We start from the raw sequence: 17,346 nt of genomic DNA, 5'->3' as shown, positions 1-17,346 counted from the left end.
TTGAAGATCAGAGTGGTCGGCTTTGTGCGGAACCAAAGGAAATGGGGGAGATCTTAAATAGTTTTTTTGCGTCTGTATTTAATAAGGAAGCTGGCATGAAATCTATGGAATTGAGGGAATCAAGTAGTGAGACCATGGAAACTGTACAGATTGAAAAGGAGGAGGTGCTTGCTGTCTTGAGGAGAATTAAAGTGGATAAATCCCCAGGACCTGACAGTGTTCCCTCGGACCTTGAAGGAGACTAGTGTTGAAATTGAGGGGGCCCTGGCAGAAATATTTAAAATGTCGCTGTCTATGGGTGAAGTGCCGGAGGATTGGAGAGTGGCTCATGTTGTTCCGTTGTTTAAAAAAGGATCGAAAAGTAATCCGGGAAATTATAGGCCGGTGAGTTTAACGTCAGTAGTAGCTAAGTTATTGGAGGGAGTACTAAGAGACAGGATCTACAAGCATTTGGATAGACAGGGGCCTATTAGGGAGAATCAACATGGCTTTGTGCGTGGTAGGTCATGTTTGACCAATCTGTTGGAGTTTTTTGAGGAGGTTACCAGGAAAGTGGATGAAGGGAAGCAAGTGGATATTGTCTACATGGACTTCAGTAAGGCCTTTGACAAGATCCCGCATGGGAGGTTAGTTAGGAAAATTCAGTCGCTAGGTATACATGGAGAGGTGGTAAACTGGATTAGACATTGGCTCGATGGAAGAAGCCAGAGAGTGGTGGTAGAGAATTGCTTCTCTGAGTGGAGGCCTGTGACTAGTGGTGTGCCACAGGGATCAGTGCTGGGTCCATTGTTATTTGTCATCTATATCAATGATCTGGATGATAATTTGGTAAATTGGATCAGCAAGTTTGCTGATGATACAAAGATTGGAGGAGTAGTAGACAGTGAGGAAGGTTTTCAGAGCCTGCAGAGGGACTTGGACCATCTGGAAAAATGGGCTGAAAAATGGCAGACGGAGTTTAATACTGACAAGTGTGAGGTATTGCACGTTGGAAGGACAAACCGACGTGGAACATACAGGGTTAATGGTAAGGCACTGAGGAGTGCAGTGGAACAGAGGGATCTGGGAATACAGATACAAAATTCCCTAAAAGTGTCGTCACAGGTAGATAAGGTCGTAAAGAGAGCTTTTGGTACATTGGCCTTTATTAATCGAAGTATTGAGTATAAGAGCTGGAATGTTATGATGAGGTTGTATAAGGCATTGGTGAGGCCGAACCTGGAGTATTGTGTTCAGTTTTGGTCACCAAATTACAGGAAGGATATAAATAAGGTTGAAAGAGTGCAAAGAAGGTTTACAAGGATTATGCCGGGACTTGAGAAACTCAGCTACAGAGGAAGGTTGAATAGGTTAGGACTTTATTCCCTGGAGCATAGAAGAATGAGGGGAGATTTGATAGAGGTATATAAAATTATGATGGGTATAGATAGAGTGAATGCAAGCAGGTTTTTTCCACTGAGGCAAGGGGAGAAAAAAACCAGAGGACATGGGTTAAGGGTGAGGGGGGAAAAGTTTAAAGGGAACAATAGGGGGGGTCTTCTTCACACAGAGAGTGGTGGGAGTATGGAATGAGCTGCCAGACGAGGTGGTAAATGCGGGTTCTTTTTTAACATTTAAGAATAAATTGGACAGATACATGGATGGGAGGTGTATGGAGGGATATGGTCCGTGTGCAGGTCAGTGGGACTAGGCAGAAAATGGTTCGGCACAGCCAAGAAGGGCCAAAGGGCCTGTTTCTGTGCTGTAGTTTCTATGGTTTCTATGGTTCTATTTTGCACTACTTAGTTTAACTTAGCTTTTTAATAGACGTGTATACGTAACGTAACTCAGTTTTTTAATAGACGTATATACGTAACGTAACTTAGCTTTTTAATAGACGTGTATACCTAACGTAACTCAGTTTTTTAATAGACGTATATACGTAACGTAACTCAGTTTTTTAATAGATGTATATACGTAACATAACTCAGCTTTTTAATAGACGTGTATATGTAACGTAACTCAGCTTTTTAATAGACGTATATACGTAACGTAACTCAGTTTTTTAATAGACGTATATACGTAACGTAACTCAGCTTTTTAATAGACGTGTATACGTAACGTAACTCAGCTTTTTAATAGACGTATATACGTAACGTAAGTCAGTTTTTTAATAGACGTACATACATAATGTAACTTAGCTTTTTAATAGACGTATATACGTAATGTAACTTAGCTTTTTAATAGATGTATATACTTAACGTAATTCAGTTTTTTAATAGACGTATATACGTAATGTAACTTAGCTTTTTTCTCGCAAACAACAGGAATTCCGCAGGTGCTGGAGATTCAAGCAACATACATCAAAGTTGCTGGTGAACGCAGCAGGCCAGGCAGCATCTTTAGGAAGAGGTGCAGTGGACGTTTCGGGTCGAGACCCTTCGTCAGGACTAACTGAAGGAAGAGTGAGTAAGGGATTTGAAAGTGGGAGGAGGAAGGGGAGATCCAAAATGATAGGAGAAGACAGGAGGGGGAGGGATGGAGCCAAGAGCTGGACAGGTGATTGGCAAAGGGGATACGAGAGGATCATGGGACAGGAGGTCCGGGAAGAAAGACGAGGGGCGGGGGGACCCAGAAGATGGACAAGGGGTATATTCAGAGGGACAGAGGGAGAAAAAGGAGAGTGAGAGAAAGAATGCGTGTATAAAAATAAATAACAGATGGGGTGCGAGGAGGAGGTGGGGCATCAGCGGAAGTTAGAGAAGTCGATGTTCATGCCATCAGGTTGGAGGCTACCCAGACGGAATATCAGGTGTTGTTCCTCCAACCTGAGTGTGGCTTCATCTTTACAGTAGAGGAGGCCGTGGATAGACATGTCAGAATGGGAATGGGATGTGGAATTAAAATGTGTGGCCACTGAGAGATCCTGCTTTCTCTGGCGGACAGAGCGTAGGTGTTCAGCAGAACAGTCTCCCAGTCTGCGTCGGGTCTCGCCAATATATAAAAGGCCACATCGGGAGCACCAGACGCAGTATATCACCCCAGCCGACTGACAGGTGAAGTGTCACCTCACCTGGAAGGACTGTCTGGGGCCCTGAATGGTGGTAAGGAAGGAAGTGTAGGAGCATGTGTAGCACTTGTTCCGCTTACAAGGATAAGTGCCAGGAGGGAGATCAGTGGATTCCCGCCCCCCCCCCACCGTCTTTCTCCCCGGGCTTCCTGTCCCATGATCCTCTCATATCCCTTCTGCCTATCACCTGTCCAGCTCTCGGCTCCATCCCTCCCCCTCCTGTCTCCTCCTATCATTCTGGATCTCCCCCTCCCCCTCCCACTTTCAAATCCCTTACTCACTCTTCCTTCAGTTAGTCCTGACGAAGGGTCTCAGCCCGAAACGTCGACTGTACCTCTTCCTCGGGATGCTGCCTGGCCTGCTGCGTTCACCAGCAACTTTGATGTGTGTTGCTAGTTTTTTTCTCTATATTTATTTTTCATGTATTTCATTGTACTGCTGCCGTAAGGTTAACAGATTGCATGACATACGCCGGTGATAATAAACCTGATTAAATCTCATTCTGACTGTAACCTGCTTCACTATCAACAAGACCTCTTTGTAATCAATGACATACTTTTGAAGTGCGCTCCATACCCATTTTCTCAGAGTCAGATTTCAGGTCAGAGAAATCAAGCACAGCGACAGCCCCTTCGGCCCGTTGAATGCATGCTGACCATTAACCACCCCCACACTCATTTTTCATGAATCTTATTTTATTCTTCCAACATTCCCATCATTCCCCCCACCCCCACCCCCAGTATCTAGCCCTCACCTGCACATTGGGGGCATTTCATACTGGCCAATTAATCCACGGACCCCGCAGCTTTTCGGAATGTGGGGTGAAACGGGAACACCTGCGGAAAACCCATGTCCTCATGGTCCGAATGTGCAAACTCCACACAGGACACCAGAGGATGGGACTGAAGGGCCTTTGCTGACTGGGCACAGGGGTGCGCAGGGCAGAGGGAGAGGTGGGAGCCAGTGCGGGTGTTGAAGGGGCTGTGAGATAGACACATGAATATGCAGGGAATGGAGAGAAAGGGAACACACAGAGGTGGAAGGAGTTTAGTTTAATTTGGTATTATGTTTGGCACTGACATCGTGGGCTGAAGGGCCTGTTCCTGAGCTGTACAGTTCGATGTTGTGAAGATAAACTATTTTTGTGATGTTGTGAATCACAGCGAATAAACTTGGAACAAATTACTTTCTCCTGTTATGAAAGGAAGGCAGTATATGGGTGGCAGGATATCGCGTTATACGGCTGCTCGGGGATATTCGATATTCACCCTGACCAGCCGGACAACATCTGGCTCTGATGAGAGTGGAGACAACATCTGCCGAAACAGCACAGCACAGGGTTCAGAGGCGCTGCTGCGACGGGTGGGGGGGAGGGGGGCAAGGCAGGGAAGGTTCGGAAGGAAGCCGTGTGTTCCTTTCCTTTCCCACTGTTTAGAATTCAGGTCAGTTTCCCACTGGGAATTCTCCTCATCTGAGCACACAATCCGAGATGTTTACAGCCCCGAGAATGTTGGATTAAACAGTCGAGTTCCAAAGAAAGTGAGGAATGCAGGGAAGTGGCTGGGGATGCAGAAGGATAGGGGGGAGAGGGAGGGGGAGGTAGAGGGGGGAATTTGGAGAGCAGGGTTGGTGCAGATAGGAGAGGGAAGTGGGAGGGAAGAGGGGAAGAGAGGTGGGGTGGGAGGAGAATGGAGGTGAGGTAAGGTGGGAGAGAGGAGAGGTGTAGAAGAAGGAATGGTGCAGGGGGAAGGATGTAGGAGAACTGGAAGGAGGAAAGGAGATAGAAGGAGAGAAGGAAAAGAGGAGGTGGAGAAGGAACAGAGAGGACGAGCAGAGATGTGGAAGGGGAGAGGATGAAGAGCAGAGAGGAGGTGGAGCGAGAGAGAAGGGTGGAAGAATGGAGAGGAGGGGAGGTGCAGAGGAGATGTGGGAAGGAGGTGGAGAGGAAACAGAGAGGACGAGCAGAGACAGGGATTTGAGGGGAGGAGAGGTGGAGTGAGTAGGGGAGGATGGAAGAGGTAAGGCAGAGATCTAGGGTACCGTGCGGGGAGGGGAGATAATGAGGAAGGGAGGGATGGAGAAGAAGGCAGATTAGGAGCAGAGTAGCGGAGGGATAGAAGGGTAGGGGTGGAATGATGCTAGGATAGAGGAGGTAGAGTAAGGAGGGGAGGAAAGGAGGAGGGAAGTGGAGGAGGAGAGGTGGGAGAACAGGAACGGATATAGGGGAGGGGAAAGAGGAGAGGTGGGAGAATAGGGGAGGCTAATACCATTCAGTTTTGGGTTCTGGGTCTCACTGGCAAGACCAGCATTTTCTGCCCTCCCTAAATGCCGCTGGGAAGGCGAAGGTGAACCGCCATCTCAACTGCTGGGGAAGTTCCAGGAACTGGACCCAGAGAAAATGAATGAACAGCAAATTCTTATATCTAAGTCAGGATGTTGTGTGACCTTGTGGTGATGAAGCCATCTGAAAATTGAGTTTCTGAGATAGTTCCAGCCTAGGTGAAGGACTAGATGAAGGACTAGACCCAAATATCAACTGTCCAGTTCCCTCCCTAGGACGGTGAGCCAGATGTGGCAGAGGACCCAGTGCAGTATTCCACTGTCCTTTCCTACCCTGAAACAGTTCACCACACACCCTTCACTTAGAATCATACTAACAAGAGATTCACAGATGCTGGAACTCTGGAGCAACACGTACAAAATGCTGGAGGAACTCAGCAGCTCAGGCAGAATTTATGGAGGGGATGAGGCCATTCTCAGGTTGGAGGAGCAATACCTCATATTCTGTATGTCTCCAACTTGATGACATGAACAACAATTTCTCTAATCTCTGGCCCTTCCCTTCTCCCTTTTTCCATTCCCCATTCTGGTTACCCTCTTCTCCTCACCTGCCTATGATCTCCCTCTGGTTTCCCCCCATGTCTCTTTCTCATGGTTCAAAGGTCCCTCTCCTATTAGATTATTTCTTCTTCAGCTCTTTACCCCTTCCACCAATCACCTTCCATCTTCTTGCTTCACTCACCGCCCCCCATCCACCCTCCTTTCCCCTCACCAATCTTCACGTTTCTCTTGGCTTATGCTCTTGCCCCTCCTCCCGCCTTTCTATTCTGAATTCTGCCCTCTTCCTGATGAAGGATCTCGGCCTGAAAAGTTCCGAAATTCCCCTCCACAGATGCTGCCTGATTTGCTGAGTTCCTCCAGCATCTTGTGTATGATACTAATACAGAGTCTTTAGCTTGGAAATAATAACTGAAAAAAACTTTTCCTTCGTTATTCTGTTTTCACCTTGCCAGGAGTGGAAGGGAGAACTTTAAAGGTGCATCAAACACAGTGGCAAGCACTCAGACTGAGCACGCGTGCCCTCTCTGTTCTTTCATGGCTCAGGGCAATGTGCTGTTTCACTGCTTGGCCATCCTGCCTTCCTTTCATTGCTGCTTCAGAATTATTGCAAACTTCCACTTGAACAAAGGGAAAACAATCCCAGGAGTCTACAGACTAGGAGAATGGGCAAAAAAGTCACAGATGGAATACAGTGTACTGAAGTGCATGGTTTTGCACTTTGGTAGAAGGAATAAAGGTGTAGACTATTTTCTAGATGGGTAGCAAATTCAGAAAGTAGAGGCGCAAAGGGACTTGGAAGTCCTTGGGCAGGCTTCCCTAAAGGTTAACTGGCACTCTGAGTCAGTGGTAAGGAAGGCAAATACAACACGAGCACTCATTTCCAGAGGACTACAATATAAAAGCAAGGACGTAATGATGAGTCTTTATAAGGCATTAGTCATACCACATTTGGAGTATTGTGAGCAGATGTAGACCCCATATCTATGAAAGGATATGCTGGCATTGGAGAGGGCCCAGAGGAGGCTTATAAAATGATCGTGGGAATGGAAAGATTAATGTATGAGGAGCATTTGATGTCTCTGGGTTTGTACTCACTAGAATTGAGAAGAATGATGGGGGATCTCACTGAAACGTACCGAATATTGAAAGGCCTAGATAGAGTGGATGTGGAGAGAATGTTTTCAATGGTGGGAGAATCCAGGGCTGGAGGGCGCAGCCTCAGAACAGAAGGACGTTTCTTTAGAACAGAGAGGAGGAGAAATTTCTTTAGCCAGAGGGTGGTGAATCTGTGGAATTCATTGCCACAGACAGCTGTGGCGGCCAAGCCATTGGATGTATTTAAAGCAGGGGTGAATAGGTTCTTTATTAAGGGCTTTAAGTGTTATGGGGAGAAGGCAGGATAATGGGGTTGAGAGCCATGATCAAATGGCAAAGAGGACTAGAGGGACTGAGTGGCCTAATTCTGCACTTCTATCTTATGGAATAAGACAAGTAATGAGATGGAGTGGTGCCTCACCACTCCAGAGACCCAGGTTCAATCTGTGTATCTAGTTTATATCCTCCCTGTGATAAAAACCAAAAGATCAGCTTTATTTGTCACGTTTATATCCAAACCATCGAAACTTACAATAAAATGCATCTAGAGGCCACATAGCATGCCCATAATTCACTAAACCTAACCTTACGTCTTTGGAATGTGGACGGAAACAGGAGTATATGGAGGAAACGCACACAGTCAAAGGGAGAACATAAAACTGCTTACAGGCTGCATTGGGAACTAATCCTGGATCTGCAATCATTGGCACTGTAAAGTGGTGCTCTAACTGCTTGGCCATTTCGCTGCCCTTTACCGCTATGATACCATGACCTCACGCCCTTCCTGATGAAGGGATTCGGCCCGAACTATCCTTCCATAGATGCTGCCTCCCCTGCTGAGTTCCACCAGTGCTTTGTGTATGTTGTTCTGTGACTGCATGGGTATTGCCTGCGTGGGGTGTTCTGATTTCCCCTTTCACCCTACATTTGTTGGGGTACTGGTTATTTGACGGCTGTAAATTACCCCTAGTGGGTGGGTAAAGGGTAGAATCTGGGGGAGAGTGGTTACTGGGAGTGTGGGGAGAATAAACTGGGGTTAATGTAGGGTCAGTGTAAATGGGTGGCTGATGGGCTAATCTTTGTGTAGTATCTCTCATTGTGCAGTAACGCTGGTTTGTTTTTTTTTGTGTAGTATCTCTCATCATGTAGTAACGCTAGTCTGGTTTTTTATGTAGTATCTCTCATCGTGTAGTAACGCTGGTCTGGTATCCTCCCACAGCCCAAAGATGTGCAGGTACCTTGATGCTGTAAGCTCTCCCTTTTGTTTGGTTATATGGAAAACTGGGGTGAAGATAGAACGTGGAACACAAACCATAGAACAGTACAGCACAGTAAAGGGCCTGCGATGCTGTTCTGATGACTTTTTAACCAACTCTAAAATCAATCTAACCCTTCCCTCCCACAGTCCTTCATTTTTCTTACATCCATTATCCTAGCTATGAGTCTTGTAAATGTCTCTAACGTATCTGCTTCTACCAAGCTAACGTGTGAAGAGTAAGATAGGGTCACAGAGTAATGCTCAACGGAAACAGGCCCTTTGGCGCAATGGGTCCACGCCGATCTCACCATTCCCCCTACTTACTCCACATTCGGCCATAACCCTCCACACCCCTCCCTCCATGTACCTCTTAAATGTTGCAAGTGTACCCGCTTTGATCACTTCCTCTGGCAGCTCATTCCAGGTATTCCCTACCTTCTGTGTAAAGAAGTTCCCTCTCAGGTCTCTTTTAAATCACTCCCTTCTCTGTGGCCTCCAGTTTTGGATTCCCCAACCCTGGGGAAAAGATTAGAATTGGCTGGAGGAATTGATCAAGTCAGGCACCATCAATGGAGGGGAATAAGCACTCGTTATTTCAGGCCAAGGTCCTTCATTAGGACTTTATATGATTTTATAAACTTCTTATGGGGTCACCTTTCAATGTCCTGCACTCCAAGGGTTAAAGATCCAGCATGGCCAACCTCTCAGGCACTCTTAGTCCAGGTAGCATCCTCATAATTCTCTTCTGACCCTCGCGAGCTCTTCAATTTCTTTCTATAACAGGTGAGCAAAACTGTACACAATACTCCAAATGCGGTCTCACCCTTGGTTTATATAACTACAACATAATATCCGTCCTCCTAAACTCGGTGCCGTGACTGACGAAGACCTACGTGTTGCTGCAGTTAAGTGTTTCAGTGCACCTGTACTTCATGTACTTGTGCACACCTAACAGTAAACTTGGAGATCTGAGACCCAGGGTAATGGAGAGTGTTAGAGAAATGGAGAGTTAGGGGGAGATGGTGGTGAGGAGAAGAGGGAGAGATGGTGAGAGGGAGGAGGAGGTAGGGAAAAAGAGAGAGAGAGAGAGAGAGAGAGAAATAGGGAGTTGGAGAGAAAGAGGCAGGGGAGAGAGGGAGCGAGATAGAGAGAGGAAGGGAGAGAGAGATAGGAAGGTAGAGAAAGAGAGAGAGATGATGACAGAGGCAGAGAGAGAGATATTTATAGAGAGGAACAACATGATAGAGTGAGAGAGAGAGGAAAAGAGAGAAGTTATTTCTGCTAGCGAAGGCAAACCCTGGAAGAGTGTTATGGAGATGGGGACACTGGGATTCTCATTGCCTAACAGTACCTGGAAACTTGCTCAACTGATCATTTTTAAACCAAGATCAGGGTAACCCAATATATGCAGAAGGAAAAGACAGACAAACAGTCACCGATCAGCCTAGCAGAACAAGTTCAATGGGCTGAAAGGCCTACACAGTTCCTATCTTCCCATGGTTACGGTGCTGGAAACAATCTCCTGCCTTAAAGCATCAGTCGTGGGCAGGGGAAATATCATTTTCAATTCTAATTCCCCCTAATTAAACTTGGCTCATTTACTGGGTTAGTTAGGAAGAGTGTTCAATTCTCAGCTGCACAGATCCCCCCAGCCGCTGTACACTGCAATAATAACATTCAGTGCTCTGGGCCGGAGACTAAGCCCACCAGAGAAATGTCCCTACTGCCGATTTTTGATCTGGCCCACACTTATCAAAAATAGTCACACATTCCTTTTGTGTGGGTCTCATTATGTGGCGATATTTTAATACACATTCTTTTTGGGAACTTAATGAGCTGAAGGGGAAGACTCCATGCCTGCAGCAGCATTGAATAGACGTGGGTCACAGGCAGGAACTCTGGGATTCCGTCAGCTCCACTGTCTGTGTGAAAGATCAAGAGTTTACACGTTATCGGGAAATATTTCATTCTTCCTTTATGCTTCACCAGAACAGCAAAGCTGTTGAAAAGTGCGGCATTCTTACAATTTGACGAAGCGTCTCAGCCTGAAACATTGACAATCTATTCACCTCCATCAATGCTGCCTGTTTGCTGAGTTCCTCCAGAATTTTGTGTGTGTTGCTCAAGATCTGGAGCATCTGCAGAATCTCTTGTGTTTATGATGTACTCAGTGGGCTGAATGGCTTCACCTGCTTTTACATATTATGGTCTATGTATCTTGTGGGTGAGTTTGATAGAATCTGCCAAACTTCAGTGAATATAACCTAATCTTTCTTTAGTTTAAGGATAATTAGGTGAGAATTATACTGCATGGAAACAGGCCCCTTGACCCAATCTAGATTCTTGAAGTCTTTTGTTGAAGGACATTTGAAAGAGAAATATTTCCAAAAAAGACATTCACAGGGCTTTTGGAAAAGTGTAAGAGCTGGTTAACACCAGGTAACAAAGAAGAATTGCCATTTGTTCTACGGGGTTGGAGTATAAAAGTACAGAATTGTAGGCCTCAGGAAGACATGTTGAAGCTGTTTAAAACTTTGGTCAGGTTGCACTTGGAGTTTGCATTCAATTCTGGTAGCTCCACTGCGAGAAGGATATGGTGGCTTTGGAGAGGGCACAGAAGAGGTTTATCTGTACCCTGATGTGAATGTGGCCTGGATTATAGAGTATTAGCTGTAAGAACAAGTTGGACAAATTTGGGTCATCTTTTCCTGGAGCGTCGAAGGCTAATCGGAGACCTGATAGACATTTATAAAATTATAAAATTATAGCAGGCACGGATAGGGTAGATAGACAGAATCCTTTTATCAGGGTAGAAATGTCAACAGCAAGAGGGCATGCATTTAAGATGAGAGGGGGCATATTTAAAGAGAATGTGTGGGGGCCAAGGCTTTTATGCAGAGAATGGTGCTTGAGAGGGAAAGTGGTTGGGTTGGGTGGGGAGAGGTGAGAGGTGAAAGAGGTAAAGGACTGAAGAAGGAGGAATCTGATATGACAGGACACTTGACCAACCCACCCACACCCCCACCTCACTTGGTCTCACTTACCATCTGCCAGCTTGGACTCTTTCCACTTCCCCCATCTTCCTATTCTTGCTACTGTCCCCTTCCTTTCCAGTCCTGATGAAGGGTCTCAGCCCGAAATGTTTATTGGCTACACCCCTCCATAGATGCTGCTTAAGTTGCTGAGTTCCTCTAGCATTTTGTGACAGGGTAAGCATTGAGAGGATGTTCCTGCTAGTGGGTATGGAGGACAAAATCTCAAGAAAGGGACTGCCCAGTTAAAATGGAGATGAGAAATATCATTTCTCACCAGATGATGAAATTCTCTACCTGAAGAAACCCCTCTGTCAATGAATATATCTAAAACTGGGATGGTCAGATTGTGACCTAGAGCAGCTGTAGGAACTCAGCAGGTTGAGCATCATCGATGGAGAGAAGATTTGTAGTGGAGAGGAGAGATGGACAGTATTAAGAGGAAAAGGCAGGGGTGATAAGACAGGGTAAGCCTAGTTTTATTTGTCACGTGTATATTGAAATATCGAATCATACAGTGAAATGCGTCATTTGTGTCAACGACCAACACAGTCCGAGAATGGGCAGCCTGTAAAAGTGCTGCCATGCTCCTAGCACCAAAATATCATGCCCACAACATGAACCAGTATGTCTTTCAGACTGTGAGAGAAAACCAGAGCACCCCAAGGACCGAGGAAGCCCACACGGTCCCAGTGAGAATATATACACTCCCTACAGACAGTGGCAGGAACTGAACCTTGATCTTCTGATTGCTGGTGCTGTAATGCATTAGGCTAGCCACTACGGTACCGTGCCACCCACGAGACTGGCGTCCAGGGTGACTGGTGGACCCAGGATGGGTTACGAATGACGAGCAGATGGAGTCAGGAAGAGGAGGTGGAGGGGTGTAGCTGGGGGCACAAGAGGCAGCTGGATGATAGACGGGAAGCGGAATGAAATTCAGAAGGAGACAGGAGAGGGCTGGGAGGGTGAACGTTGGAGACAACTAGGAGGGGGATAAGCAGGAATACAAGGGGCTACTGGTGTGGTAATCCAGTAAGTAAGGGAGGTGATGGGAACCATCAGGGGAGAGGTGTATGGCAGATGGAACCAGATGTGGGGAGGGGATCCAGGAGGTGGAGATGGTGGACAGAGCCAGAAGGAAGGGTGAAGGAAATGGACCTCCATGTCTCAAGACCTTTGCAAACTTGGGATTGTGGAGAAAGGGCAGCAAATTGGAGCTGGGGCCAAGTTCAGATCAGCCATAATTCCACCAAAGGGCAGAAAAGGCTTTTTGGACAGATGGTCAAATCCTGCTCCTATATTTGGGTGTTAGTTGGATAGGCCAAGCCAGGATGGGGCAGAGGACCAACACTAACCCCCCTTCAAGCCTGTGCAGTTTGCCGTTCTGTGGTGAGGGTTCATGCAATGAATTTCACACTGCCTTCCTCCATTCTGCAGATCTTTGTATTTTTTTTTGGAAAGCGACACTGCAGGTTCTCGATTATGCGGAGAATGTCTGAGGGCTGATTAAATAACGGCATTACTGTGGCTTCCTCTGGGGTAGCTGCGTGACCAGCTCCCCTGTTGTGCTGCACATTCACACTGCCATTGTTCTCTCTTCAGTGATTGTTCCCCATCTCATCCCACCAGGGACAGAACTATTTTTTGATTAAATTAACTTATTCATGAGCAGTATGTTTCTGTTAAACTTGCACTGTAGCCATTGCAATCATTATTTATTTACTTTTAAATCTGGAACTTTTAAAGTTCATAACAGAGCACGTCCTTGGCGATGGTGGACAGCACAGGGCCATTGGCTGACCCCCATTCCATGCCTCTGTCACCTCCTGACTGAGGAATCATAGAGTCATGGATCTCCGTAGCATGGAAAACAGGCCCTTCAACCCAACCAAGCTGTTTCCTGTGTCAGTCCCACTTGCTTGCATGTGATCCATGCCCGTCTAAATCTTTCTTCTATCCATGTACCTGGCCAAACTGTACCTGCCTCAGCCACTTATCCTGGCAGCTTGATCCCTATACTAATTATCCTCTGTGTGAAAAAATTGTCCCTTTGGTCCTCTTTAAATATTCTGCCTCATGCTTTAAACCTGTGCCCCCTGGTTTTGGACTCCTCTACCCTGGGGGATGAGATGGTGACCATTCAACTTATCTATGCTCCTCATGATTTTATAAACATCTATAAGGTCACCCTTCACTCTCTAGGAGTAAAGGTCTAACCTATTTGGACTTTCCTTATACTTTGAGGAATCTAGTTCCAGTTATGTACTTGTAAATCTTTTTTTGCACCCTTTCCAGTTTGATGGCATCCTGGTTATAGCATAGTAACCAGAACTGGATGAATTCTCCAAAGACAGTCTTACCAATGTTTGTACAGCTGTAACATGACATTCCAACTCCTGTACTTCATATCCTAACCATTGAAGGCCAGTGTGCCAAACACCTTCTTCACAACCCTGCCTACCTGTGTCTCCACTTCAAAGAAACTACGTACCTGGACCTGTAGGTCTCTCTGTTCCACAATGCTCACCTAGACCCTCGTATTTACAGTGTAAGCCCTGCCTTGGTTTGCTTTACTGAAGTGCAACACCTCTCATTTATCAGAATTAAACTCCATCCGCCTTTTCTGGTCCACTCGTTCAGTCTCACTGTAATCTTAGATAACCTTCTTCATTGGCCATTCTACACCAACTTCACACCCTCCATGCTGGTCTATGCTGTGCATAACCGGGCTACGGGAATGCGACATCAATGCACCAATCCTCCTGGCTCTGCTGCCCTTCCTTGATTTGCAGTTTAACAAACATTTCCTTAAAATCTTCACCATTAATTCCAATTCCCACCCTGGCCTCAACCATCCCTCTCCTAACCTCCTCTAGCCCTGCAAAGGCAGCCCAGGTGACACAGCTGGTATGGGGCACTGCCTGACAGCTTCATACACCTGGCTTCAACCCTGACCTCAGCTGGAGACCGCACCTTCTCGCTCTCGCTGCACGGGTTTCCTTGCGTGCTCCCGTTTCCTCCCACATCCCAGACGTGTGGGTTGGCAGGTCAACTGGAAACGATAAAGTGGCTGAGTGGTAGAATCTTGGAGGAGTTGCTGGGAATGTGGGAGTATAGCGGGTGGTACTGTGATTAGTGTAAGGCTGTTACAACGCTGGTGACCCGGGTTCAGTTCTCCCCGGGACCGCGCAGGAGTCCTTTGGGTGCTCCCATTTCCTCCTACATTCCAAAGATTTGGTTAAGGTTCATGCATTGTGGACATGCTAAGCTGGTGCTGGAAGCAGGAGGACTCTTGCAGGCTGCCCAGCACCATCCTCACCGCTTTGATTTGATGCAAATGATACATTTCACAGTAGGTTTCAATATTTCAATGTACATATGAACACAAAACTAATCATCTAAATTGAATTAGTGTAGGATAAATGTAAATGGGAGGTTGATAATTGGCATGAAGCCGGTAGCTGAACAGCTTGTGTCCACACGACATCTATTATCCTATTCTCTTGTTTCTTCCACATTAGAAAATGGTGCTGATCAGTAAGGAGGAAAATTCTAACTGACTATTTATCAGCTGCCAAGCATCACCTTGACTAATAACGTCACAGTAAGTTCCACAGAGTCTGCAGATACTGGACATCTGGATGAACACATATAGAGTGTCGGAGAAACTGAGTGGGTCAGATTCCACACTTCCACTGTCAGCTCCACATTTCTTTCTCACAGGCTGAGGGATAAACTGCTCTAAGTTTATAAAGTCATGAGAGGCATAGACAGCGAGTCTATGGGGTCTAATACTGGAGCATGTACGTTTAACAGAGAAGGGGTGAGCTCAAAGGAGAAGTGTGGGGCAAGTTTTTTTAGCCAGAGGGGTGTGTGCTGTCAGACTGGTGGAGGTGTTTAAGAGGCTCTTGGACAGGCAGAAGGGACTGGTTTAATGTGGCATTCTCAGTTTAATCAGTTTGGCACAGCAGTGTGGGCCGAGGGGCCTGTTCCTATGCTCTACTGTTTTGCTTTCTTAGCCCTGCTGACAACAACATGGATCCTTTGCTATTATAAGTGGTGCTAAATGGAGACAGGTTGTTGCTTTGCCCATTTTATCATTATCAGGATTCACTTTGAATTGTTTACAAATTGTAATAACCCAGCTTTCCCAACTTAAAGGAAGAAATTAGGGAAATTTGTTCTTTTCTTCAGTCCAAGAAATGGGATTTCCACAAGGATTTCCAAGGGGATTTCCTGTACAAGAAGTTCTTGAAGATAATAATGAAGCCTTCTGGGTTGAAGGAATTCTGCTATAGTCATTAGTGAGTTCACTGGGGAAATATTTTCCTCAGGGATGGGTGGGAATGTGGAGCTATCTTTGACAGGGAAAGGCAGGAACACGGATCTCACTCGCACAGGGAGGGCTGGGAATGTGGAGCTCACTCTGACAGAGAGAGGTGGAAATGTGGAGCTCACTCCCACAGGAAGAGGTGGACATGTGGAGTTCACTCCCATGGGGAGAGGTAGGAATGTGGAGCTCATTTCCACAGGGAAATTGGGAATGTGGAACTCACTCCCACAGGGAGAGGTGGAAATGTGCAGCTCACTCCCACGAGGAGGGATTGAGGTGCACTGCTTATGAAATTGTGGGGAGATGGGTGTGACTGGAGTGGGAAGAGATCGGCATGGAGCAGGCATAACAGACTAGATCGAGAGGGACAAAATGGTGGCCAGCAGGAGTTCTCCTGGACAGCTACGTCCCAATTTGATTCACTGCATTTCTCATTAACTTGCTGCTCAGTCAGAGACTTGAAACTCCATTTACACAGTGAGATTAGGAGTGTATTTCCTTTACACTGACTGGTCACCTATCAACAAGAAGGTACATTTAGACAGCACCTGTCAGGGACTGAAATTCCCATAATTCCTGGACGGGCATTAACAAATACAGATCAACCAGCCAATACCAAGCCACAGAAGCAGGTCTCAAAGACCAGAGAGGTAAACTTTAAGCTTCATTGTCATGAAGAAAAGGGTTTATGGAGTCACAGAACAATACAGCACTGATAGAGGCCCTTTGGCCCAGTTAGTCTATGCTGACCACAGCTCACTCCCAGCTAGTCCCAATTTCCTGCATTCACCCCAAGCACCACCTCTCCATGTACCTATCCAAATGCTTCTTAAACAATCCTATTGTACTTAACCACTTCCTCTAGCAGCTTTAAGTTGGAAAGGGGTACAGGAAAGATTCACAAGGACATTAGTGGAGCTGGTGGTCTTGAGTTATAACGAGAGACTGGTTCGGCTGGGATTTTCTTTTTCCTTATAGAGGTATATGAAATCATGTGGGGCGTAAATCGCATGGATAGTTGCAGTCTTTGCTCCAGAGTATGGGAGTCCAAAATTATAAACCGTAGGTTAGATGGGAAAGATTTAAAAGGGACCTGAGACACAATCGTTTCACAGAGGTCTATGGTACGAGCTGCCAAGCGAAGTTGTGGAGATGAGCACAATAACAAGATTTATTAACGTAACATGGATAGGAAAGGTTTAGAGGGACATTGGCCAAATACAGGGAAATTGGACTAGCTTGGATAGACAGGTTGGCTGTCAAGGACAAGTTTGGTCGAAGGGCCTATTTCCATGCTAAATGACTCCATGACACTTGGCAGAATTTGAGGAGAGTGGACATCTCACAGATTTGTATGGATTAGATTACAGAGCTGGGGAAAAGCAAGAGTGGGGGAGAGGAGGGGTGATGGTATTCATAATCAAGGGTGAACATTCTGTAACTGAGAAGATGTTGCTAACTATCTTGGCAACGTTACTGAGTAAACTTTCCTTCAAGTGACCACAACTCCACCAATATTCCATGTGCTGACCAATATTTTACAAAGCAGTGGTGATGTCCCGTCTCTTATGGAGTCATAGATTAGCTGACTATGTTCCCAATTACATTCTTGTCTGAATTGTTCACACAGATACAAGCAACACACATAGCCGGTCTTTAAGGAATTCTGACTTGTGAGGACAAGCAGAGAGACCGGGACACAGTATGGGGGATTGGGAGAGAAGGACAAGTTCAT

General features: G+C 46.1%; 1 protein-coding gene across 6 annotated transcripts in view; it reads right to left on the bottom strand.

Moving 5' to 3' along the window:
* The window catches only part of LOC134352862 (zinc finger protein 521), a 493,824-nt gene that overhangs the window by 94,294 nt on the left and 382,184 nt on the right, over positions 1 to 17,346 (bottom strand). The window contains exon 6 of one of the 6 annotated variants that reach the window (XM_063060438.1): positions 8,925 to 9,017. The exons of the other annotated variants lie outside the window; for them this stretch is intronic. Within the exon in view, the coding sequence (XP_062916508.1) occupies positions 9,007 to 9,017 (11 nt within the window). The 3' untranslated portion in view covers positions 8,925 to 9,006. Of the gene's footprint in view, positions 1 to 8,924; positions 9,018 to 17,346 lie in introns of those variants that run through there. 6 annotated transcript variants of the gene reach the window in all.

Source organism: Mobula hypostoma, chromosome 1 (genome assembly GCF_963921235.1).
Source record: "Mobula hypostoma chromosome 1, sMobHyp1.1, whole genome shotgun sequence".
NCBI lineage: Eukaryota > Metazoa > Chordata > Chondrichthyes > Myliobatiformes > Myliobatidae > Mobula > Mobula hypostoma.
Note: the sequence above shows the minus strand (reverse complement) of the source record. Positions and strands in the feature narration are given on the sequence as shown.